Source organism: Microcaecilia unicolor, chromosome 3 (genome assembly GCF_901765095.1).
Source record: "Microcaecilia unicolor chromosome 3, aMicUni1.1, whole genome shotgun sequence".
NCBI classification, from domain to species: domain Eukaryota; kingdom Metazoa; phylum Chordata; class Amphibia; order Gymnophiona; family Siphonopidae; genus Microcaecilia; species Microcaecilia unicolor.
Window position 1 is genome coordinate 371,912,768 of NC_044033.1, and position 27,688 is coordinate 371,940,455.

At 42.0% G+C, this 27,688-nt stretch overlaps 1 protein-coding gene across 1 annotated transcript in view; it reads left to right on the top strand.

The window, feature by feature from the left end:
* Nucleotides 1-269: 269 nt before the first annotated feature.
* The window catches only part of FNDC4 (fibronectin type III domain containing 4), an 80,879-nt gene continuing 53,460 nt past the window's right edge, over nt 270-27,688 (top strand). The window contains exon 1 of the mRNA XM_030195533.1: nt 270-345. Coding sequence (XP_030051393.1) covers nt 270-345 — 76 coding nt within the window. The remainder of the gene's footprint in view (nt 346-27,688) is intronic.

A 27,688-nucleotide genomic window follows, 5' to 3' on the forward strand; every position in this document is an offset into this window, starting at 1 on the left:
TCCAAGAAGTGCTGTGATTCCAGTGAACATTCCTTAACAGAAGAGACAGCGGATTGCTTCTGGAGGGCTCCTCTTCTGCAGGAGTATGGCTGGAAACTTTTAAGCTGCATCAGAGGGAAAGGCAGCCAAGCAGGACTGGTCTATGGCGTTAAGAAGAGCGTGCAATTCCACTTCAGACCCGGCCCTGTTTTATTTTCAAACCAATGAGTGTTTGCTTCTCTGGGACAATCAAGGGAAACGTGTGGCAGAGAACTTTTGTAACAGAGGAGATGGCCTATTTCCCAATGTACCTGAACTCGGCAGTACTGGTGCTTTTCAGCTGTGATCTCTGCCTGGTGAGAGGAAGTAAGTGCATCAAGTTCTTTCTAAATGGGGGAGAAGGGGGAAAAAAAAGCTGCAGCAGGACGAGGAAGATATGGAGGGTGGAGGAGAATATAGGGTGAGGAATGAGAGGATAGCGGAGGTGATGAGAAGGTATGGGGTAGGTACGAGGAATATCTCAGAGAACAGTGAAGAAAAGGATCACAAACTAATAGTTTTCACTTAATAACAAAGGGTAGTGATCCTAAAAAGACAAGCTAGTCTATGGAGACATGAAAAAACCCTTAATCACTCTCATGCTCGCTCATTGTATTGAGTCTAGGAAAGAAGAGACGTTTCCTGTACTCCCACCCAGCAATGATGTTAAGGTTAATTTGACAAGCTATTTTGATCTATGTGGACATGTTATAAAATTTCTATTGGCAAAAAAAATTGGAAATTGAAAATTGAAAAAGTAATAAGAAGTATGCAGAAAGAAAAATATATGCCACTTTACAGGTCAGTTTGATAGTGGAGATATTTTTAGGACAGCCTATGATCGAACAGCCGTTTATAGTCGATCATTTGAAACGTTCATTTAGAGCATTGTTTTGGCTGCGGCACTAACTGAGGCCCCTTTTCCCTCCATTTTTATGAAGTAAAGCATTGGTTTTTCATTTCTCCATAGACTAGCTTATCTTTTTAGGATCACTACCCTTTGTTAGTAGGTACAGGGAAGATATGAACAATAAGTTATGTGGGAAGGTGGAAAAACTGGATCTAAGTGTATGAGGGAGGTGATGAATACTATAAATATATGAAGTATAAGATGGAGGAGTACATAGGATATCCAAATAAGGAAAACGTGGGGAAGGATATTGCAAAAATCAGATTCCTTTTTTTCTGTGTCATGACATTGTGGCTTCTTGCAGTTGAAGCAGATAAATGGTTGCAGAGAAGTTGCATGGTGCCATTATTGCGAGGGAGATCAGTCACCATGCATGTTTCGCTCCTTCAGTTTTGTGAACGTCACCGTTGAAGTAGTGGGTATGGAATGAACTTGCACCCCGTGTCACAGATATCTGGAACCCTAGTGGAACAGGAATTCTCTTATATTATTGATTATGGATTTTAACCCTTTAGTGTCCAATGTTCCCATCAATCTGTTCCCATATGGCTTATTATGGGAACATTGGACACTAAATTAAACTGTGACCAGGACTGAATGTGCATGGTATTTAAAATTGAATGCATAATATATTTTGACACTCTTATATGTATAGGCATGGATTGGCTTGCATATCATGTCTGAGTTGTGTATGAGAGATTCTCTATAACATAGCAGGTATGGTTCCAGGTAACTGTCATCTGCAAGCATTCCACTTCCAAATATGTCTGATAAGGATTTCTTTTATCTCCCTATACAAACCAGGAAAACGTTTCCAGCTTTGGAAACAGAGAATTGTTTTTTATTTTCGTATAATAAAGAAAACTATGCCTGAGCTCTTGCAGAGCTTCATATACATAAAATATCAGAGCTAAACATGCCTTGGGAGTTTTTCAGCAATTATATATTACATTTCAATGGATTCTCTGCTCTGCAGCATCACAGAGATCATGCTGCCAGGGGTGGGGGAGAAGGGATCTCAGAATCTGAACCAGCAACTTTTGCCACCAAAGTAATGCTTCTCCCACTTAACAAAAAGAGCAGCTGCCTTTGTTACGCTAATAAGAAAACCCTATCTTCCTAGGCCATGTTGCTCATATCTGTCCCCTGATGGACTTTTCCATTTCTACCCGTTTTAATAAGATTTTGGTTCTGAATGGATAGGATGCATATGTGATCATTGAAATGAAAGCAAGATGCAAGAGCAGCTTGGAACATGCAAATATTTGTAGGATGAAATGTTTCAGTGAATCAAGGAAGTCGCAGAGGTAGAAGCAAGGGTAACTGTGGGGTCCTTTTACAAAGCCACAGCAAAAAGTGAACCGCGGTAGTGTGGGTGCATGGTGTTGGCGTGCGCCGGGCCAGTTTTTACTGCATCTGGGAAAAAGGGCTTTTTTTTTCAATGGGCCGGGAAAAGGGTCTGCGGTAAAATTGAAACCAGCGCACCTATTTAAGGCCTGAGCCCTTAATGCCACTCATTCATCTAGCGGTAAGGGCTCATGTGCTACATGCACGGTGACAGGTCGGCATGCTCCCACTGCTGATTAATGCCAGAAACGCCACGTGCGGTAGGAAATAAAAAAAAAAAAAGATTTGTCCCGGCGTTATGGGCGCACACCAAATCCAAAATTACCACCAGAGGACACGCTAGCCTGGTGGTGGTCTCATTTTGGTGCATGCTGCACATGCATAGAGCCTACCACACCTTTGTAAAAGGGCCCCCCGTATTTGCTATATGTGATTGAATCCTCGGGCTGCCCCAAGGCATTGGAACAGCAGGATAATAAAAACCCCAACTGAAACTGTACTTTGAATTAGCTGCATTTAAGCAGTCACTCCCCGAGCGAATAATAATATTGGCAAAGGTTGTGAAGCTTGCAGCAGTGCTTATGACTTGGAAGAGACTTAGAGCTAGCAGCCCATCATTTGATAAATATAGTAATAGTTTGGAACGCCCCAAAAAAACGTTTCCAACTGGAGTTGTCAGATTGATTCCAACATCACTAGGAAACATGTGTTTGCTATTATCATGGAGAACAAACACTCCACGTGCCTCTTCCCATGGAAGCCTCTGAGGACATATGCTGGAAGCCACTCTCTGCTGCTTACCATAAAATCAATTCCAATTTCATGAGAATGAAAGACAAACCTAAAGATCCCAATTAAGTGCCTCCACGCTGGCAGCCTCAGATCTGCTAATGAAAGAGGCACTGTGTTAATCAAATGCCAGTGAGAACTCAGCTTAGCACATTAGATGGCAATTCTAGAAAGCTACCTAAGGCCACTGCTCATTTTTAGCTTTTCTTCGTCTTCTGGAACTAAAAACATACTAATCAAAACAGACAGTGTACTGCTTGAGGATTTCTGTCTGTTGCTTCGGTGAGAATCCAGCTCACTGCTTTGGTTTCTTTGCGGCTCCTTGTAGTGTGTGGTAAAGATGCTGAATGCATGCTGATACGTCCCTGGGTATAATTTATAATATATTCTCTCTCTGCAGCGGTCGAGACTCCTCGCTGCCTGGCAGTTTAGGAACATTATACTGTGTGGTTTTTGAATAGTGGGTTCCTGTTTAATTACATGTTAGGAAATATAGCAGTATTGTATAATACCTTACTCAGAGTGGCCTAAAGGGGAGGTGTCAGTAAGCCAATGGAAAAAAAAGCGTAGTTAAAAAAAAAAACACAAAACAGAAAGGGAGGTTTCGACCATCAACAGGACTAGATATAATACAGGGGGATTAATGATCCCAGAACATTCTTTGATCATGTCCATGTTCTCTTGTTTAATTAGCAGTGCAAGTCAATTAGCGAAAATAATTGGGTGGTAACAATCAAATATTGGCATTAATTGGCAACAATTAGATTTGCGCATGCATCTTCTTAAGCGCTAGTCCATAAAGATGTGCAAGCAGATCTTTTAGGAGGGGTCTATAAATGGCGCTGAAAAAAGCGCATAGCGGTTTTCTATAAACCCCCTAAAGTTAGGTGTGGTTTATAGAATAGCGCTTAAGCCCAGGGATCGCCCCTACATTTAGGAGCAGCCATTTATCATTTTGTTTATTGTTTGTTTTGCTTAATATACCACCTCTAATAGCAACAAATCAAGACGGTTTTCAATCTATAAAATAATCATAATGAAAAAAAAGAAGTCCACAAATTGACAAGATAGAAAAACCAAACCAGAGGGCCCTCAGACAGAAGAAAACCAGCCATACACCGTTCGCTGCAGTCTTCAAAATATGATATGTGGTCAGTTCCCATCTATTATTTGCTCAAAGGCCATCTCACCCGTCGCAGGACCTAGATGATAGGCTACTAGTTGTCAAATGCCAGCTGAAAAGGTTAGGTCTTTAAGGATGCATGGAAAAGATTTCTCCAAGTGGAGGTGTTGTGGAAGCGAGTTCCGTAAAGTAGATGCGAGGAGGTGCACCAACAAAAACGTGATGCAAATGCCCACATCTATATTTAGGAGCAGAATCTCCTTATTCTATAATTACACATGTAAATAAAAATCATGCCCCCAATCCGCCCCATGACCCTCCCATTTCCACACCCCCTTTTCTGACTCACGCATAAAATTTAGATGTAGCTCCGCTGGTCTTGCCATTGGAGAGCGCTGAATTGCTGCCCTATGTGTCATCTTCCCTGGGACATTAATCTGTGTACTATCTCAGTACCGCCGTGGGAGCATGCTCCACCCACTCTACTTTGTTGTCAGCTAGGATTGGGCGTGGGAGCCAGCTCCAGCTACAGACTTCAGTGTTGGACGCTGCGGGAACTTTAAAACCACAGTGCCTAGCAGCAACCCGCCACCCAGCACTTTGTGCAGACCTGGTCAGCAATTATTGCTATTTTTTTTGCCAAGATTTCTCAGGTTTTATATTGATTTTATTTTTTTAAATGACAAACATGGATTGGTATTTTTGGATAGTACTGTGGTTGATTCTATCAGGAGGGCAAGGGTTTCAGCAACTCAATGCAGGACCGACATAATAATCTCATTCTTATATCGGTCAATATTTTACTAATCATTGGTACTTGATAGATTGTTCTGAACACTTTAATGCATAACATTGAAATACAAACAGGGTGCTGTTCATTACATCATAATAAGGGAAATTTCAATACTAGATGAAAGGTATTATCTGCATTAAAGCATGTTGAGCATTCAGATATAAATCACTCCTGTTTACCCATTCCTTGTGCATATACCAATGTAAGATCAGTTGGCAATAAATCGCTTATAATTAAGGATTTCATCACAGAACATCAATTAAGATGCTTTATGTTGACAGAGACTTGGCTATTATCTGAAAAGGATCCTTTAATAGAGGAAATTTGTCCGCCGGGATATAATATTAAGATTACTCGTAGAGAAAATAAAAGGGGTGGTGGTACTGCTCTAATTTATAAAGATTTCATAAAGATAAAATTATTGGATTCTTGTATTTCATCAGACTTTGAAATTGCAGCTTATCAAGTGAAGGATGACTCCTTGGTTGATTCCTTCACTTGTATAATATTTGATATTGCACCTGGTAAATGGATCAAAATTCAAGATCATTTCAATAATTTTATTTTTCGGAATTCCCTGCACTCTAATTATAACTTATTAATTGGTGATGTAAATTTACATTTAGAAAACGTGAAAATATTACCTATTTTTTTCTTACCTTAATGCTTTAAATGATAAAGGGCCCTTTTTACTAAGCAGTGTTATAGGTGCGTTAACATTTTTAACGCGCAATAACCATGTATGTGCCTATAATATCCCTATAGCGCCTACATGGTTAGCGCATGCGCTAAGTGTAGGCATGCTAGAAACAGTAATATATTTTAGTAAACAGGGCCCAAAGTGTTTTAATTTAACTCTAGAGGTACAAAGGGTCATCAGTTAGATCTAATTGCTTCATCCAGTCATGATGCTGGTAACATCTATTTCTTAGAGGGCCAATGGATGAAAATTCCATGATCATATCATTTTCTTCATCAGTTTTCTGTTAATTGGAAACAGTTAAACAAGGAAAGGAGAGTGAATAAAACATCTTTTGCTTCTAGGGAGACTATAGATTGTACTGCATTTTGGCCCCCTTTTAATGAAAATGAGGTTCTCTCAGAATCATTAGATTTAGCTAAAGATTGGTTACGAATTAGTCAAGAAATTTTAGATGAGTTAGCACCTTTAAGAACCAAAGAGAAATTACTCCAATCTTTCGATAGATGGTTTGACTCAGAATTACTGGCCTTGAAGCGAAAATGTAGATCATTGGAAAGAGGATGGCGTAAACATCCATCCATGGTTAATAAGGAGAAATGGAAACTCGCTAGTAAGGAATATAAGCGCGCCTTAAAATTTAAAAAGAGAGAATTATTATTCAACATTAATAAATAGGAAATCAACGGATACTAAACTGCTCTTTAAGGTTCTTTCCCATCTTACTAACACAGATAAATTTATACCTCCGCCTGATGATAAACCATCAGCTATTCAATTAGCAATTTATTTTAGTTCTAAAATCACTAATATTGTTAGAAGTCTTTTTAATCAGACCAACCTTGAATGAAATCCTTTAGACTAAATTATTCTTTAAATTTCCAGTAGACAATCTGGAAAGATTTTTCCAATATTTCTTGGCCTTTAATGAATACCGTATTTAACAAATATGCCACTTCCTATTGCAGTTTAGATTCCTGTCCACCTTATGTTATGCAAACAGCATCTGGTAAATTTAGGGGCCCTTTTACTAAGCCACACAAGCATCTTCGTGTGCCCAACGCATGCCCGAATGGAGTTACTGCCCGGCTATCACGTGGCTCTTGCAGTCATTTCATTTTTGGTGCACGTCCAATATGCGCATCCGAAAAATAATTTTTTATTTTTGGATGTGCGTATTGGACGCACACCAAGTAGCATTTGACACGCATAGGTCATTACCGCCCGGTTGCTGCATGAGACTTTACCACTAGGTCAATGGCTGGTGGTAAGGTCTCAGACCCAAAATGGACGCGTGGCAATTTTCATTTTGCCGTACGTCCATTTTCGGCAAAAATAAAAAAAAAGGCATTTTTTTTACAGGTGCACTGAAAAATGATTCTGCACATGCCCAAAACACGCATCTACACTACCACAGGCCGTTTTTTTCAGTGCGCCTTCGTAAAAGGGCCCCTTAAAGTATTTTTGATTAATTAGATGCAAACATCTTTAGAGAACAGGATTTTTTTCTTCATATATGGGAAATATTATTATAACTCCTATCATTAAGAACATAAAGGAATCCATTCAACTGACAAAGAATTATAGGCCTGTTGCCTCAATTCCTTTGTTGTGTAAGCTTAATATTTGGTCTTATTTCTGCATGCTTCCCAATCGGGCTTTAGGTCAAACTTTAGCACCGAGACTGTTATCACTTCGCTCTTAGACAATGTCGTAAAACTTTGGCTGAGGGCAAGAAGGCATCAGTTCTACAGTTCAACCTATCTAGTGCATTTGATTTGGTGGCTCATGATATTCTTTTGCATATTTTGGACAGTTTGGGAATTTCTGGCAATGTCTATAAATGGTTCTCAGGTTTTTTAAAGATGAGATTTGAATGGCTCAACCAATATGGGGTTCTGCAGGGATTGCAGTTATCTTCTGTTCTTTTTAATGTTTACATGCATTCGTTAGGATATGTTTTAGAAAAGTTGGAAGTCTATCTTTTCAGTTATGCTGATGATATTACAGTTATGGTCCCCATTACTTTTTCAGTTGCTTCACACTTAGAGCTATTGCAAAACATCTTAAATGAAATAGAACATTGGATGCTAAAGAACAAGCTCAAATTAAATTCAGACAAAACAAAGGGCCCTGTTTATTAAGCAGCATTATAGGCGCGTTAATATTTTTAACTCGCATTAGCCGTGTATGCGCGTGAACCATGTACATGCCTACAATATCCCTATAGGTGCCTACATGGTTAGCATGTGTGCTAAGTGTAGGCACGCTAAAAACACTAACGTACCTTAGTAAACAGGGCCCTAAGTTTGTTAATCGGCCTTAGTTCTGATATGGATGAAACGAGTATTATGATAAATAAGACTCGGTATCTGTTTTCTTCATCCATTAAGATTTTGGGGGTATGATTGGATAATACGTTATCATTAGAGACACAAATTAACACTCTCACTCAGAGATCTTTCTTTCTGTTGCGCAATTTGCGTAGAATTTGGAAATATTTTGATCGAGATCACTTTCAACTTTTTGTTCAGGCTTTAATTTTGAGTTTGCTTGATTATTGTAATGTTGGGAGCTTTCAAACAGATATTGAAGAAACTTCTTACTATATAGAATGTAGCATTATATTTGATGTTCTCTTAAAAAAAATTTGATAGTGTATCATGCTATTATGTAAAGCTCCATTGGCTCCCTGTGCAAGTCCTGTTTAAATTTTCTTTCCTTGTGTACAAAATTATGTAGTTTAGGGATATAATATCTCTGTTAAGTTGCATCTTATTATTCCTGGAAACGTCCAGTCTTCTTTAATGTGTTATCTGCATTGAACCAAAAGGTATATGTGAGAATATAAATGTATTGTTAACTAGTTAAAAAGGCCCGTTTCTGACACAAATGAAACGGGCGCTAGCAAGGTTTTCCTCGGAGTGTGTATGTTTGAGAGAGAGAGTGTGTGTGAGAAATGGAGTGTGTGTGTCTGAGAGAGAATGAGAGAGAGACAGAGACAGAGTGTGTGTGTGTTTGTGTGTGTGAGAGTGTGTGAGAGACAGAGTGTCTGTGTGTGTGAGACTGTGTGTGTGTGACAGAGAGATAGAGTGTGTCAGAGAGAGTGTATGTGAGAGACAGTGTGTGAGTGAGTGAGTGAGTGAGTGTGAGCCCCCTCCCCACCCTACCTCTCTGGTCTCAGGACCCCCTCCCACCTCCCTCTCCCCTGCCCCCCCTCCAGCCATCCATGTCCAGCGACCCTCCTCTCCCCCTGCCCCCCTGCAGCTACCCATGTCCAGCAACCCTCCCCTTCCCCCCGACGCATCAAACCCCCCTTGCCACCCGCAGCTGCCAGTGGTAACGCTGTCCGGCTGCTGCTGGTTCTCCTGTTGAGCAGCAGCGGCCGCTACAAAAAGAAAAAAAGCGATAAATGTTTTTAAACCCAGCCCAAATCATTCGCAAATGCCCAAGTCTTAAAACGCAGTCTCTGCAGCCGCTCCTCCTCTCGCCTCTCACGTCGCTGCGCTCCTCCGGGGTCTTACTCCAGGGGCAGTGACATGGAGGCGAGAGGAGGAGCGGCTGCAGAGACTGTGTTTTAAGACTCGGGATTTGCGAATGATTTGGGCTGGGTTTAAAAACATTTATGTTTTTTTTTCTTTTTGTAGCGGCTGCTGCTTCTCAACAGGAGAAGCAGCAGCGGCCGGACAGCGTTACCAGTGGCAGCTGCGGGTGGTGAGGGGGTTGATGTGCCCGGAGGGGGGGGGTGTTGATATGCTTCTGGTGGGGGGAGGGGGTGTTTGATGTTCCAGGGGGGGCTTGGGTGATGCGCCGAGGGGGGGGTATGCGGTGCTGCGCATGTAGTTTATTGATGCACCGCTCCCTGCCACTTGCTCCGAAGTGGCAGGAAGCGGCGCACTGACAGCTGATTCCCAGGCAGGAGGAGGAGTAGGGAAACACGCGTGTTTCCCTACTCCTCCCCCTGCCTGGGAATCAGCTGTGAGTGACGTCATCCTGGCTATGGAGCCTAGCTCAGTAACTCCAGGAGCCACGGACACAGGCAGTCACACATTAGAACGTTGGTGGTGAGAATTATTATATAGGATGTTAGTAATATTTGCTTGTTAAAAAGCCAATTATTGGCACTAATTAGCTTGTTATGCAATTAAGATTCGTACCCAAATTTGCATGCACATTATTAGTGCTTTTTCTAGAATTAGGGGGTTAGTGTGCAACTAAAAAGGAGGTGTAGCCATAGGAGAGGCATGGGCGAGTCGTGGCTTTCACCAAAGATACGCACATTATTATAAAATTCACGGCATCAGAACCTAATTTACAAGCGAGGATTTACACCAGTGTTCAGTTGGTGTAAATCCTCATAACCAAAGTTAGGTGCAGATCTCAGTGCTATATTCTATTCTAGAAATGGCGTCCAGAGTGCCATTTATAGAATAGCGCTTGGTGAACATTTTTTTTGTGCCCAAATTTGGGTTCCATTTACTGAAACTAATCCATTGTCCACAGTTGCAGAACTCTGCCATTGCCAGACAGGACCAGATGTACTAAACATTTCTCATAGACATAAAAGGTGGGGGGTAATTGTATAAAAAAGATGCTAACATTCAGGTGCCAAGAATGTACGTGAATAATCAGAATGCTAGAACATACAAGCATAAATAGTAATAATAAAAAAAAAGTAATTAACATGTTAGTCTCACATACACACACAAGGAGTGACATGGGCTACACATGCTGCAGCAGGACATGTTTATCCACTCCTAGCCTAGCTGAGATAATATTTAATCACCTCTCTGACCTCTTATGCAACTTTCTTTAAATTAGGCCCCTTATTTTCTAACTCTTCTTTCTCTCTAACCTATGTATGGGGTCCTTTTACTAAGCCACGGTAAAAAGTGGCCTGTGGTAGTGTGGGTGCGTGTTTATGGCTCCTGCTGGGCCATTTTTTTACTGCAGCTGGGAAAAAAGGCATTTTTCAATAGGGCAGTAAATGGCCATTCACTAAAATTAAAAGTAGTGTGTGGCTAGTTACTGCCTGAGCCCTTACCACTACCCATTGACCTAGCTGTAAGGGCTCATGCACTACTCATGCGGTAATCATGCAGCATGCACCAATGTGGCCAGGCTGCCGATTACCGCCAGGAATGTCCCCGCGGTAGAAAATAGAAAAATATTTTCTACCACAGGAAACAGCGCACACCAGCTTCAAAACTACCATAGTGCCGATTTGGGGCACGCTACCTGAATGTTTGCCCTACCACAGCTTAGTAAATGGGCCCCTATCAGGCTTACTTTTGAAAGAGAAGGACGCCTATCTTTTGACACAAATCGGAAGATGGGCGTCCTTCTCACAGGGTCACCCAAATCGGCATAATCGAAAGCCAATTTTGGGTGTCTCCAATTGCTTTCCGACGCTGGGATGACCAAAGTTCCCGGGGGCATGTTGGAGGCGTAGCAAAGGTAGGACTTGGGCATCCTCGACCTATAATCGAAAAAAGAAGGGCGTCCGTGACGAGCACTTGGACGACTTTACTTGGTCCTTTTTTTGTTACAACCAAGCCACAAAAAGGTGCCCGAACTAACCAGATGACCACCGGAGGGAATCGGGGATGACCTCCCCCGTGGTCACTAACCCCCCACCCTCAAAAAAATTCTTTAAAAATATTTTTTGCCAGCCTCTATGCCAGCCTCAAATGTCATACTCAGGTCCATCACAGCAGTATGCAGGTCCCTGGAGCAGTTTTAGTGGGTGCAGTACACTTCAGACAGGCAGACCCAGGCCCATCCCCCCCACCTGTTACACTTGTGGTGGTAAATCTGAGTCCTCCAAAACCCACCAGAAACCCACTGTACCCACATCTAGGTGCCCCCCTTCACCCATAAGGGTTATGGTAGTGGTATACAGTTGTGGGTAGTGGGTTTTGGGGGGCTGAGCACACACGGTAAGGGAGCTATGTACTTGGGAGCAATTTCTGAAGTCCACTAGAGTGCCCCCTAGGGTGCCCGGTTGGTGTCCTGGCATGTGAGGGGGACCAGTACACTACGAATGCTAGCTCCCCCACGACCAAAGAGCTTGGATTTGGTTGTTTCTAAGATGGGCGTCCTCAGTTTCCATTATCGCCGAAAATCAGAAACGACCAAGTCTAAGGATGACCATCTCTAAGGTCGGCCTAAATTTCCAGATTTGGGTGTCCCTGACTATATTATCTAAATGAAAGATGGACATCCATCTTGTTTCAATAATATGGGTTTGCCCGCCCCTTCACGGGGATGTCCTGCGAGGACGTCCTCAGAAAAACTTGGGCGTCCCTTTCGATTATGCCCCTCTATATGTTCCATCTTTGCTTATTCCCTATGCTGTCTATTAAAATGTTTTATTACATATTGTGTTGACATTGTAAGTAGCATTCTATGCCATACTTTGTATTGCTATTTGAATATTTTTACTGCTGTAATTGTCTATTGCTTATGTTTGATTTATGTTTACTATACACCACCTTGAGTGAATTCCTTCAAAAAGATGGTAAATAAATCCCAATAAATAAATGCAAATATTTTGCCTATGTGCTATTCTATAAATTAGCAGCTAAATTCAATTGTTGCTCTAAAATTGTACCTAAAAACAAAGATTGGAAATTGGGTGAAAATTGCAGGGATCAGAAACATCCTGATTAGTATTTAATAAAAAAATAAAAAATAAAAACCTAGATGTATACTGACATACTTCAAGGCCCCCGGAAATTTACCTGCTATCAAACATTAATAATACTACACAAAAATCATAAAAACACTTTCTGAGTAAGTTCACAATCCATGTTGGAGTGGGTTGAGTAGAGTATGTCACGTTATTGATCTTCACAAGAATATCATTTCATCTGTTGAAAAAGGAATAACATTTTCCCACCACGCTCTATTGACTGTAGGCAGAGGATCTGACTTATGGGATAGGCTTTCTTGTACTTGTAGAGCAGTTGGTTGCTAATTTGCTTTCAGATGTCTTTTGAAAGCTCATTTGTTTCAACAGTATTTATTAGGAAATTGATTTTTATGATTTCTATGGCTTTTTTTGCACCCTAGTATGAATAATAATTTTCTTGAGACTATAGCCCAGCTTCTTTTCTTTTATTGTCATCTGCCTAGAGCCTTAATTTGTTTAAGCAGAATAAAAATGGATTAGATTAGATTTTTTTTTTCAGTTAAAACAGAACTACATGGGGTAGGAAACTCTAAACTACAGGATACTTTAACTTTTGCCACAAAGGCATCTTCAAATTGTGCAGACACAACCAGACTTAAAGTTCCGGTTCATGCAGTAAACTGTACACTGTAGAAAACAGTTCCTGAGGTTGAATCAAAGCCAAATGTATATTTTCCATAAAATAAGCTTATATACCTCCATGGACACCCTATAGAACTCTTTATTGACTCCTGAGCTATCTTTATGCCACTGCTGCTCAGCCCTCCTCATTTCTCACTTACTAATTACAAGAACATGCAAGAACCAAGGAGCAGCAGAAGCCCTCTGTCTCTTCAGAATATTAATAGCCTCAGTCACAAGCTCCTTAATTACTGTATTCTGTCAGTCAACTCTTTAACAATATCTCTAGTTATCCTTTCCTTAGCCTTGTGCAATCACAAGGACTTATCAATATTGTGAGTACTCTGACATCTAGAAGTTGCATCCTTATATTTAACAGGAACCCTCAATAAAAACATAACAAAAACGGTAATTAACGAGTGATGCGACCATGAGATGGGGACATCAATGTTTAATTGAGGGCCAGATGATGTAAAACAACTGTTGGGTATAAAAGCAAGATCGTACCCTTCCTGACGCATTGGAGAGTTAACCATCTAATTAAAACCCAAACAGGTAAATGACCATAAAAAAATATCAACAACCACAGGCATTAATTCTAAAACAATTTAGATATTAAAGTTTCCAAGAACTGAAAGAAATCTCAGAACAGGCAGCTCCTTGTGACTCTGGGCAAGTCACTTAACCCTCCATTGCCCCAGGTACAAATAAGTACCTGTATATAATATGTAAGCCGCATTGAGCCTGCCATGAGTGGGAAAGCGCGGGGTACAAATAAAATAAATAAAATAAAATAAAAAAATAAGCCAGGAAGATGTACTGAACCAATTTGACAAGTTAAAGAGTGATAAATCACCTGGACCAGATGGCATACAACCCAGGGTACTGAAAGAACTCAAACGTGAGATTACTGATCTGCTGTTATTGATTTGTACCTGTCTTTAAAATCATCCATAGTACCTGAAGATTGGAGGGTGGTCAATGTAATGCCAATTTGTTTTTTTAAAAAGCATTCCAGAGGTGATCCAGGAAATTACAGACAGATTAGTGGTTATTAGACAGAAATCAGCGGGTAGGGTTAAATGGCCATTTTGCTCACTGGAGGAGGATGAATGAAAAATTGCAGAAAGACCTTAGGAAACTGGATGACTGGGTTTCCAAATGACAAATGAAATTTAATGTGGACAAATGCAAAGTGACGCACATTGGGAAGAATAATCCGAATCATAGTTACATGATGCTGGGGTCCACCTTAGAGTTGGAACTCAAGAAAAAGATGTTATTGTAGACAATAAGCTGAAATGTTTTGCCCAGTGCGGCAGCAGCCAGAAAAGCAAATAAAATGCTAGGAATTATTAGGAAAAGGATGGTGAATAAGACTGAAAATACTATAATGCCTTTGTATCGCTCCATGTTGCAACCTCACCTTGAGTATTGCATTCAATTCTGGTCGCTGTATCTCAAAAAAGATATAGTGGAATTAGAAAAGCTTCAAAGAAGCGTGACCAAAATGATAAAGGAAATGGAACTGTTCTCATGTGAGGAATGGCTAAAGAGGTTAGGGCTCTTCAGCTTGGAAATGAGATGGCTGAGGGGGATATGATTGAGGTCTACAAAATCCTGAGTAGAGTAGAACAGATAAAATCGATTTTTCACTCTTTCAAACAGTACAAACACTGGGGACACTCAATGAAGTTACATGGAAATACTTTTAAAACAAATAAGAGGAAATATTTTTTCACTCAAATAGTTAAGCTCTGGAACTTGTTGCCAGAGGCTGTGGTAATAGTGGTTAGCGTATCTGGGTTTTAAAAGGTTTGGACAAGTTCCTGGAGGAACTGTCCATAGTCTGTTATGGAGATGGACATGGGGGAAGCCACTGCTTACCCCAGGATTGGTAGCATGGAATGTTGCTACTAATTGGGTTTCTTCCAGGTACCTGTGACCCAGTGGCATAGCTAGGTAGGGCCATGGGGGCCTGGGCCCCCCCAAAATTTCCTCTGGGTCCCTGGTTGGCTGGCGCGGGTCCCCAACCCCCGGTAGCTGAAGACTTCATCCAGCGCTGGTCTGCGGTGGCGCTGCCACATTGCCTGCCTCTTTCCCTCAAATTGGGCACACTCCCTTTAGTGAAATTGAGCATGCCAGATGTGAGAGGAAGACAGAGCAGGGCAGGCAATGTGGTGGTGCAGGAGACCAACGCTGGATGAAATCTTCAGATGGTGGGGGTTGGGGACCCCTGCCAGCCAAGGTATTTGTGGCGGCAGTGGGCAGAGGAAGGGCAGCGACCAAAATGTGCCCCCTCCCCCACCTTTGGCTCTGGCCCCCTTCTACCTCAAGGTCTGGCTACGCCCCTGCTGTGACCTGGATTGACCACTGTTGGAAGCAGAATACTGGGCTAGGTGACCCAGTGGTGTGGCCCACTGGCTACTCTTACGTTCTTAAGAACAATCAAATGGGCATGATCAATATCTAAACAAGCAAGAAATTTGATCAAGTTTGCTAAATAATCCAGACAAATGCGTCCAAATTTAAGAGATCATGATCCCAAATCCTGCATTAGGAGCAATAGCTGTCTTCACTGGCTTAAGTTCCATTTCCACCGGTTCTCACACCCCCTATCCCTTGACTTTTCATAAAAGGCTGCTGAAGCCAGATTATATAGGATGGTGGATTCACCTGACCATGTAATAGCATATGTGCTTCTGAAAGCCATGATTCCACAATACACAGTACATGAAACTGATTCTGTACAAGTAAATCATAGCTAATAGACACATAGGGGTCTATTTAAAACAATTTAACTGGGCAGGAAAGGCTCAATGTATATGGTGTCTGAACCTCTGTATATTGCGCTTTGACAGTGCAAATATGGCGTTTGTTTTGCTGATTTAAATTACAATGATCTTTTGGTCATAACAATTGCAATATAGAGAGGTTCAGACACCAGATACATTGACTCCTCATGCAGGCATTTTTGCCAAAACACAATCTGTGTTGAGTCAAGTGTATATGTATTTGAGTTGAGCCTGTGTTCTGCTTTATAATGAATTTACTGCAATCAACCTCTGGACACTTGTCCCAGCCCTACTACTTTGTTCTCTCAACAAAAGTAATTAACCACATCATTAGATCCCAAAGCTAAAGCTCCCACCACATTAGAAAGACTAAAAAAAACCCACAACAAAAGGAACCAAAATAAGACAAAATGGCACAAAATGCACATGAAGGAGCGCACAAATGAGGTCTTTTGTCTTGCTCCTTTATCGATGCACTGGCAGCAACATGCCACACTGGCATGGTTTAAATGCATAAACTGATGAGTATGACTGAGTCAATCCATTGCCTTTGAAGTTATCACTTGCCCATCACTTGCCAACCACTTTTCTGTTGGTTAGATTCCTTTTGACTTCAGGTGTCTTTCCTGAGAGTTTAGGTGAAATTATTGTAACTTGAAGGACAGAAATGGCCCTGTCAGCAAATATGTAATTATAGACCAGTCACATCTATACCTTTTTTCATCAAAGGTATAATTAATTCTAAATTGACTGAATTTTTAGACTTTCATAATATTTTGCATTATTCACAATCTGGTTTTCATTCATATTATAGTATGGAAACAGTGATTAGTTCGGTAGTTCATAAAGCAAAATCTATTCTCAGTGATTGTAGGCGGGCATTTCAATTTGACCTTTCTAGTGCCTTTGACCTTGTGAATCGTGATACTGTCATTGCAATCCTACAGGGTCAAGATGAGGGATTGTTTATCGGTTGCTTGGCGGAATCCTTCTGGGGTGCCCCAGAGCTCCCCACTGTCTCTGATGTTATTTAATGCGTTTTGCATTCACTGCAATTTGAATGTGAGAGGCAAGGATGCTTAACATACAGTTATACAGATGATATTACTATTTTGATTCCTTATCACAAGCCTTTAAATCTAGAGTTTTCTTTTCTTAATAAAGATATCAAGGTGATTGAAAGGTGGATGTTAGGGAGCATAAGTTAAAATTGAATGCTGAAAAAACAAATTTTCCTTCTCTTGATAATAAACCAGATCCTGCTTTTTCAGTTATTACAATAAATCAGACAGAATACAAGTTATTGTTTAGGTGTTTATTTGGATCAGTCTTTCTTTAGAAGCTCACATTCATTTTTTTTAACTAGAAAAATGTTCTTCTTAATGAGGAAGCTTTGTCAGATTCGTAAATTCTTTGACAAAGAATGATTTTGGCTACTTCTTCAAGCTCTATTGATGAGTCAAATAGATTATTGTAATCTCATTTATTTTGCTGTTTATTTATTCAGACTATACAGAATACCTCTCTTTGATTAATTTTTTCTTTGAAGAAATATGATCAAGTGTCTCAATTTTATTTAATGGTTCACTGGGGCTTCCTATAGAGGCCAGGGTGGTGTTTAATTTTCATGTTTTCTTTATAAAGTATTATCCCCCAGATTCTATATAATACACCAAGGAGCCCTTTTACTAAGCCTACTGCCCGGCTACAGCATGGCCCGGGTGGCAATTTCATTTTTTACGTGCATCCGAAAATAATTTTTATTTTTGGACGCGCGGCAAACACCAGGCGGTAATCGGCATTCTATGTGAATAGATCATTACTGCCTGGTTACCCCATGAGACCTTACCACTAAGTGAATGGGTGGTGGTAAGGTCTCAGACCCAAAATGGACACGCACCAATTTTCATTTTGCCGCCTGTCCATTTTCGGCAAAAATTTTTAAAAGGCCTTTTTTACAGGCGTGCTGAAAAATGGATCTGCGTGCGCCCAAAACACATGCCTATACTAGCGCAGAAAACAGCAAGGCAAACGATCTGCGAAATCCAACGTGGAGAATGAACAAGCAGATCAGTATAATATCCAAAATATTTTATTGAAGACTAGTAAAAAAGGCCCATTTCCGAAACCAATGAAACGGGCGCTAGCATGTGGTTTTTTTTGTGTGTGTGTATATGTGTCACAGAGTTATTTTGTGTGTGTGTGTGTGTGTGTGTGTGTGTGTGTGTGAGTGTGTGAGGGTGCGGTGTGTGTGCAGGTTGTTGATGTGTGTCTTTTTTTGTTTTGTTTTGTTTTTTGCTTGGGGGTTGGGGGATGTGCTGTGCTGTGCTGGCAAAGTGGGTTGGTGAAATGTAAATGTGGTTGTAGGGGGGTCAGCCTTTGTTGAGTGTTTTTTTTTTCCATGTTTTTTTTTTGTGTTGTGCTGAGGCAGCAGTGTTGTTTTAGATGGGCGGAAGGTAGAGGAGCACGTTCTTTGTCTGTCGGTATTTTTTGGCTGTTTCAGGGCTGCTGTAGGGGAATGCTGGAAGAGAATGTGCTGTTGGAAGCAGCGCCATCTTTTCCATTGGGCTGGGGTTCTGGGCATCCTGGAGGTGGGTGACGACTTGCCTGAGGACGGGGATGGTTGTTTTAAGTTGGCGGAAGGGAGAAGAGCACGGTCTTGGGCCGTCGGGGGGTGATCCGGTATGTTTGGTCCATTTCAGGCCGGCTGCAGGGGAATGCTGGAACATTTATGCGCTGCAGGAATCAGCGCCATCTTTTTCCGAGTGCTCGGGGAATCCCCGAGGTGGGAGACAGCTTGCCTGAGGCTGGGGATGGTTGGGCACGTCCTTGGCCGCTTCGGCAAAAGGGGAAGAGGAAGGGGGTGGGGAGTTACCTGCAGCCGCCTGAGAAACCATGTATTCTTTGTTTGTTTTGTATTATTAGTTTGCATTTCTGTTGAAGAAAGAGTGGATGCCTTTCGAATGATGGAGGTGGTGCGTCGGTGTGCGGTTGTTTCGTTAGTTTGCCAACCAGTCTCCAGCGATTCCTAGGCAGGGAAGGAGTACTCCTCCCCCTTCCTTGGTCGCTGTTTGCTGCTGGCTGGGTCGCGGGTAATCCTTCCAGCTGGGCCGCAGCTTGTCCTGTTCGTCCACGTCCCAGATGGTGACGGGCACGTTGTTTTCCGGCTCCTCTGACTCCATGTCAAGCGATCCCAAGTATAGTCTGTGCTACAGGCCCTCTGGCACTCTTCAGTACTGGCATTAGGCATTTAAAAATTTCTCCCCCCCCCCCCCTCCCCCGGTCTATTTTTGCACATACCCACAGCAGGAATATTCTTCTCTCGTTCCAGCCGTGGTTCTGTGCTCTCCATGCTGCACAGATAATGAGCCATTCTGCTGGGGAATGCTCCTCCCTTATTGTCACGTAGTTTCCTCTGATTGGTCCGTCTTACGTTGCCTAGTGTTGCCTGGGAACGGTGTTGTGATGGTCCTTTGTGTTTCAGAATGTTGAGGGTGTTTTTTCTGATTGGTCCGTCATGCGATGGCGGGGCAGAGAGACATGGTCAGTGTTGTGGCTTCACCACCATGAATCCATGAACCTTTCAGAGAGTGACTGAGTGACTTCAGAACATTGTCTTCAGAACGTTGAGAGTGAGTTTTATTATAGTAGATATCGCTTACACAGGTAAGTGTGCGCATATATGTGTTAGGTGCATGCTCGGTGCTATTTTATAAATGTAAGAGGGTATTCATATGAGAAGAATATGGGCAGGACCAACATTGTTATGATAAGTTACGCCATGAAGTGCTGAATTTAGGGAGTGCTGAATTTAGATAAGTAGTTGTCTGCTTTTGCATATGGAGGTGTTGGGACAGACTGTTTTAGCCTTTTTTTAAAAAAAAGTTTGTGTCTTCTCATTTGAATTTGAACTTAAAAGTGACTTTGGTACTAAATTTTATAATCACTATTGGTATATTTGTTCATGGGTTTATTGAATTTTCAAAATTATTTTTCATATAAAAATGGGAGTTAACTAAAGGAGATTGGTGATGTGTAGAGCAATTAAGTGGGTCGTTTATCGGCTGGTTCACTCTAAATGCACGCTCTGCTGCAAGTGCAGCTACACTGAATTCTCTGACATTCCCTTTAAAAATGTATATATTGAAGAAGTTAGTACCTGAGCTTCACTTATCTGGTATATATAGGGATTGGCCTAAGAAACAAGATGGCAAGCGATCCGCAAAATCCAACGTGGAGACAAACAAAGCAGATCAATCAGTGATATGGCGAATCTCTGAAAATAAAGTTTTGAACCATATCACTGATTGATCTGCTTTTATTTGTCTCTATATAGGGATTGGTTCATTTTTGATCTAGCATGTGCATTTACATGTGCATTTACACCTGCTGTTGACATAAGTAGGTGCTGTTGGTAGAAGTGGGCATGTGCATTTATACCCACTGTTGATATGGCATAAGTGGGCACACCACATAGATGCCAGCTGATTAGCATTCTATAATAGAATTTTGGTGACCAAATGCCTTTATGCTGTTACAGAATTTGGCACCAATCAGAATAGATCCTAACATTATATCACTTTTCACAATTTCACTATTAGGCTCTTCTACTTAGACCTCAGTAGCGACTCATCTCACATGAGAACATTTCTCATGACTTGCTTACATCTTCATTAGTCAATAAAACTTTAAACTTATCTTTATATTAATTTTCAAGCCTTCTTTATAAACTTTATTCATTGACCTGTTTAATTTGTCTTATAAAATTTGGGCCATTGTAACACCCTTTTCACTTGGTTTACTTTTGCTTATTTGTAATGTTAAGAACATAAGACTGGCCATATTCCAATGGTCCATCTAGCCCAGTATCCTGTTTCTAACAGTAACCTAGCCAGGTCACAAGTACCTGACAATCCCAAATAATAGCAACATTCCATGCTACTAGTCCCATGGCAAGCAGTGGCTTCCCCATGTCTGTCTCAATATCAGACTATGGACAACTTCTCCTCCAGGAACTTGTTAAAACCTTTTTTTAAACATAGATACGCTAACCATCATTACCACGAGTTCCAGAGCCTAACTGTTCGTTGAGTGAAAAATATTTCCTCCTATTTTTTTTTTACATTTGTACCCCGCGCTATCCCACTCATGGCAGGCTCAATGCGGCTTACATGGGGCAATGGAGGGTTAAGTGACTTGCCCAGAGTCACAAGGAGCTGCCTGGGCCGGGAATCGAACTCAGTTCCTCAGTACCCCAGGACCAAAGTCCACCACCCTTTCCATGTAATGACATTGAGTGTTCCCCTAGTCTTTGTAATTTTTGAGAGTAAAAAATTGATTCACTTCTACTCATTCTACACCACTCAGGAGTTTGTAGACTTCAGTCATATCTGCTCTCAGCCTCCTCTTTTCCAAGATGAAGAGTCCTAACCTCTTTAGCCTTTCCTCTTCTTTGAACGTTTTCTAATTCTGCTATATCTTTTTTGAGATACAGCGACCAGAACTGAACACAAAACTCAAGGTAATGTCACTTCATGGAGCAATACAGAGGCATTATAATATTCTCAGCCTTATTTACCATCCCTTTCCTAATAATTCTTAGCATCCTGTTTGCTTTTTTAGCCGCCACCACACACTATGCAGAAGATTTCAGTGTAATGTCTACAATGACATCTAGGTGGACCCTACCATCAGGTAACTATAATTGGGATTACTCTTCCCAGTGTTCATCACTTTGCATTTGTCCACCTTAAATTTTAGCTGCCATTTGGATGCCCAGTCTTCCAATTTCCTACGGTCTTCCTGCAATTTTTCACAGTCTGTATGTGTTTTAACAACCTTGCATAGTTTTTGTGTCGGAGTCAGCATGGGTTCAGCCAAGAGAAGTCTTGCCTCACCAATTTGCTTAATTTCTTTGAAGGTGTGAATAAACATGTGGTTAAAGGTGAGTCAGTTTATGTAGTGTATCTAGATTTTCAGAAAGCTTTTGACAAAGTTCCTCATGAGAGACTCCTGAGAAAATTAGAGTCATAGGATAAGAGGTAATGCTCTATTGTGGATTAGGAATCGGTTATTGGACAGAAAATAGAGGGTGAATAATGGCCATTTCTCTTGAAGGAGGGTGAATAATGGAGTGCCACAGGAATCTGTACTGAGACCGGTACTATTTAACATATTTATAAATGATCTGAAAATCAGAACAAATGAGGTAATTATTTGCAGATGACACAAAACTATTCAAAGTTGTCAAAACCAGGGGCGTATCTGGAATCCGGCGGTAGAGGAGCCAGAGAGGGGGGGCACATTTTTGCCTCCCCCCCCCCCCCCGCCGTCAACCCTCCCCCGCTGCTTACTTTTGCTGGCGGGGGGCCCCAACCCCCGCCAGCCGAGGTCCGACCCGCAGTCTTCATATTTCGTCTTCCTCTGTGGCCATGCTGCAAGGAAGTAACGCTGCAGTGCTGCTTTGTTGAATCCAGTTCGGAGTCTGACGTTGCAGCACGTTGTATGCACGTACAACGTGCTGCGATGTCAGACTCCGAACTGGATTCAACAAAGCAGCACTGCTAAATGCTGTCTAAATCTGTCTAAATGTACAAAGACCAGGGGACACTCAATGAAATTACATGGAAATACTTTTAAAACAAATAGGAGGACATGTATTTTCACTCAAAGAATAGTTAAGATCTGGAACTCGTTGCAGGAGGATGTGGTAACAATGGTTAGCATATCTGGATTTAAAAAAGGTTTGGACAAGTTCCTGGAGGAAAAGTCCATAGTCTTTTATTGTGATAGAAATGGGAGAAGTCACTGCTTACCCTGGAATGTTGCTACTAATTGGGTTTCTGTCGGGTACTTGTGACCTGGCTTGGCTACTGTCAGAAACAGGATACTGGGCTAGATGGACCATTGGTCTGACCTAGTATGGCTATTCTTATGTTCTGCTGAAATAAAGCCCCTATCTAGTTTTGAACCCATGACCAACCTGCCACTCAACTAACTCATTTGGTACTCATGGGGGCACACTGACACTACCTGCCTGGCATAAATCAGTGTGTTTTTTCTAGCTACTGCAAGCTGTTTTCCTCTTATACACATATGCAATAATTTTATAACCAAATGCTTATAAAAATTCTCAAAAACATGCGTATTTTGTGAATATTTTTGATAAAGGCCACACAAATAGGCAGGACAGAAACAAGAGGAGCATTGCCTTCTGTCTTTTTATCTGTTGGACCATTCATGGTGAAGTCTATGATTTTACACCAGCTAGTAATTCTGCCCCTGAAACAGCAATTTTTCAGGCGAAACGTGGGCCATGTCGGGCACAGATGTTTGAATCCCTGGGAGCCTTTGAACAGCAATAAAGACTGTTTGTTTCTTATAAGGTCTTCCATGTTGGATTTGGTGGACTGCTTGGCTTGTTGCTTTCTCACTCATTTATGAGTAAAGTGGTGTGGTAGCCGTGTTAGTCCACTTTTAAAGGTAATAAATAGAAATAAATCAAAACATAGAAAAGAAAATAAGATGATACCTTTTTTATTGGACTCAATATATTTTTCAAAAATTTGTTAGTCCAATATAAGAGGTATCATCTTATTTTCTTTTCTCTGTTTCAAGTTATTTCTATTTATTACTCATTTATAGAATATGCTCCTACAGTAATGTCCAACAGCACACAAGTGCTGGGGCATAAATTTACACATGCTCCAAGGCAAGTGCAAATATGTGTACTTGTTGTAACTCTGCCCAGACCAAACCCCCCAAAATGCCTATGCTGAGGTCACATAGCAGCATGTGAGCTCTTAGCAGACACACTGACATGTACATATGCATCTAGACAATTTTGTAAGAACCATTTTCCGCCTATAAAAGAAGCTTTACATAGGGTAATGTTTTATACAGTTTGCATCATGATGCCAGCTTTCCTCACACAGTGTCGGTACCTGTCATCCAGTGGCATAGCCGGGGGGGGGGGGGAGGCCTTGGGGGCCTGGGCCCCCCAAGGTCTGCTGGTTTGGCTGGTGGGTTCCCCAAGCCCTGCCAACAGAAGCTTTCCTGCAGTGATATTTGCCACCATGCTGCCTGCCCTGCTTTTCCCCTTCCCCTATGCGCATGCTCATTTTTAGTGAAACTGAGCATGTGCGAGTTTTACACATGCTCAGTTTCACTAAAAATGAGCATGCTTGCTGGGGCAGGAAAGCAGGGCAGGCAGCATGGTGGCCAATATTGCCACAGGAAAGCTACTGCTGGTGGGGCTTTGGGACCCCCACCAGACCAGATAGGTCAGGTTATGGTGGGAGTCAAGAGCGGTGGGGAGGTAGGGCAAAATGTGCTCCCACTTTGGGCTCATGCCCCCTCCCAGATTGAGGTCTGGCTACTCTATTTCCAAAGATGAAGAATAAGGCTCAGACACTTACACTGTGGCAGGACAGCTGTATTCCTCCTTCCTACCTGAATCTTCTTCCTTCCTCTTTTGTCTAACAACTTTTCTTTTTTTTTTTTTTTTTAATTGTCTTTCTGTTGGCCTATTAAATTTTACTTTTATTCATGGGGGGGGGGGGGGGGGAGTGAGTTCTCACCTTTTACCTTTTCCTTATCTTTTTCTGCTAGTCCCTTCTAGTCTCTCTGCAGCCTCTTTGCACAGAGAATTGCCTGACCCAACCTTCTCCTATGCGTCAATGGTTGCTGAGGTTTCAGAAAAGCACAGGCTGTAGGGTAGAAAGACAAAAATACCATGCATCTTGTCTGATTTTGTTAGACATCAAGACATATTAATTATACCAATTATGCCAAATGACTCAGTTTCTATTTTTGGACATTCACCCATCTAGGTCATGTCTACATTGCATCAATCCAATGGTTTAGATCAATAAAAAAAAACACTTATGCATGTCTCTATAGATTATGCAAGGTAAGATCATTTTATGCTGACAAGAGCAGTCTCATTTAATAACTTAGCTTTGCATCATAACAGGCCAGACAAATCCTTCCTGATCTTCATAAGAGTCTCTTCTCTGAATTTTCAATGGCTAGTTACTGAAATAAGTGTGTTAGTCTGGGAACTGCAGACCAAGTCTACCAAAATGATCAGTGATCTTTGTCATAAAATGTATGGGGACAGACTTAAAGATCTCAATATGTATACTTTGGAAGAAAGGCAGGAGAGGGGAAATATGATAGATACATTTAAATGCATACTTGTGCGGCATAAGTGCACAGGAGGCAAGTGTCTCCAATGGAAAGGAAGCTCTGGAATGAAGGGGCATATGATGAAGACGAAAGGGGGTAGACTTCTTCACAGAAAGGGTTGTGAATTCATGGAATGGCCTCCCGGTGGAAGTGGAGTGGAGACAAAAACAGTATCTGAATTTAAGTGAGGTTGGGACAAGCACATAGGATCTCTAAAGGAGTGATGGGGAGAATAGATGGCATGGATGGGCAGACTGGATAGGCCATATGGTCTTTATCTGCCTACATTTTTCTATGTTTAAGTCAGTGCATTTTTTCTAGTGAAGAAGGTTGTCACGATCTCGGATACTAGAGGTATGTGAGCCCTTGGGCTACTGCCGTTGAGCGGCAGCAGCAGGCAAAATGCCCCGACCAGGACTGGGCTGACACAACAGACAGGACAGGAGCTGCAACGCAGGAACACCCTGGACTGGAACACACTGGACTGGCACACACTGGACAGGAATGCACCGGACTGGTACGCGCTGGACTGGAACACAATGGACTGGAACTCCACTTCTCCTATACCTAGCCACCGCCCCCTGGAGTTGAGCTCCTGGGTTCTGGTGGCCGGCAGGGACTGGGACTCTAAAACAAGCTTGCCAACAAGGAACAGGAAACAGGACTGAGGGGACTTCCTCAGACAAAGCAATACTACACAAGCTTGCACTAAACAGGGACTCAAGGAAAGGCAGAGGGGACTAGAGAACACAAAGCAGGCAAGGCAGACAGACACCAGAGGGAACAGGACTAGGCAGACAGAAAAAACCAGAACAAGGCAGAAAGTGCTCCTAAGCACTAAAAAGGGAAAGCAGGGGAGCCAACAGGGAAAAGCAGAAAGTGCTCCTAAGCACTAAAAGAGGAAGCCAACAAGCAGAAAGTGCTCCTCAACACTAAGCACTAACCGTGACCTTCAGCGTTTGCAAAGGCCAAGCAGAAAGTTTCCAGGAAACTAATAAGCCCATCAGCAGCTGAGGCTCACTGCAACAATCTCAAGGCAGCTAAGGGTGAGGCTTGCTGCCAAACTTCCAAGCAAGACTGGAGAACTACAATCTCCGGACCGGACCCAACAATGGAGCCCGGAGAGTCTATGGCAGCCACCGATTCTGGCCACCAGAGGGCGAGAGGAGCACAAACCAAGAAAATAGTCACAAATGTGACAAAGGTGCCAGTACTCAAATGCCAGGCCACCCTTCAGGGGTGGGGTGATCACTGAGGGACCCACCCCACAATAGCCAGGCCCCTTGCAACCAGTCACAGACTCTAAGACAAGGCAGAATTGGTGTGTAGAGCCTGAGCTCTTTCATTAAAACTTGGGGACCATGGGTCAATTTTAGCAGACAATGGAAAAGGTGCCAGTACTCAGTACCCCCAAGTACCCCCTAAAAAAGCTGTAGTTTAAGTGTTCCTAAGTCTGTCCTGGGGCCTCTACAACCAGCTGGGTTTTCAGGATATTTATAATGATTATATGTAGCCCCAGACCCCCTTTTTAGCCCTGTGACTAATTATGTTTTGCAGGAGGAAGGCCCTGGTACAGCTTCAGCTATAAGGAGTTTTGATTAATGGGAGCAAGCTGTGCTATACCTGGAATCAAAGTTCTAGGACCCGTACAGGCTAATAGGTATTCATCTAGTATCATAACATATAGCAGCTTCCTAAGCTCTATAGAAAAACTGCAAACACTCCAAATTATACCAGACACCAGGCTGGATTCAATAACAAAACATCTTTACTATAATGTACTCATTAATTTCACTGTACACCTTATGTGTGAGAATTTATTTGCAAAGATATAAACAGTTAGATAATTAAATTAAATAAAATGCATTGAACGTTAAAATTTGATTCCTATATAAACACATCAGCTTTACAACTCTGGCAACCACGAAGGGGACTTACAGAAAAGACATAAAAACGAGTCAAACGTGTTTTAGGGTATGCACACAGAGTTCAGATGGGGCCCAAAGGATTAAGGTGGACACATTAGATGTGTGCTAGGCAGTTCCTGCAGAGCTCTATTATTTAAGGCTTTGCTTGAGATGGGTTTATTAGCAGTTGCAGTCACCGGGCATGTAGCACAGGGTAAAACTACCTTTTTGCACAGCCATGTTTGTTATGGGCTGACTGTCTCAAATGTTGGTTTCCCAGAGAGAGATTTGCCATTTTTACCTTAGGCTACTGGTGTAGGAAAGTCCCATTGTTATTCCTTCTGGCTGCAGACTGGAGGGAAAAGCTGTTCTGGGCCTTTAAAGGAGCTCTGTTCTGCAGCAGAAAAAAAAATCCAGCCACCAATATTTAAAACTGTTTAACCGGCCAGGAATGGCTCCTGGCTGGTTAAATAGCCTTAATTAAGCCAGCTAATCACTAATATTGAGCACGAGATAGCTGGCGATCTCAGCTGAGTATTACCACTTACCAGCTAGCGCAGTTACCAACTATGTTGCATGACATAGCTGGTTGGCTCAAATATTTATTAGCTGACCGGCTAAGTTTAGCGGCCAGATAGACCCACGTATATAGCAGGTCTATCTTTGGCCGCTATAACTTAGCAGGTCAGCTATGTTTATAGTGGCCAAAAACACAGAAATGCAATGCCAGTTGCCTGATATGGCCCCAGCATTGGATTTCCAAGCTTGCCGCTAACTGCAGGAGTAGCCAGGCTCCACCCCC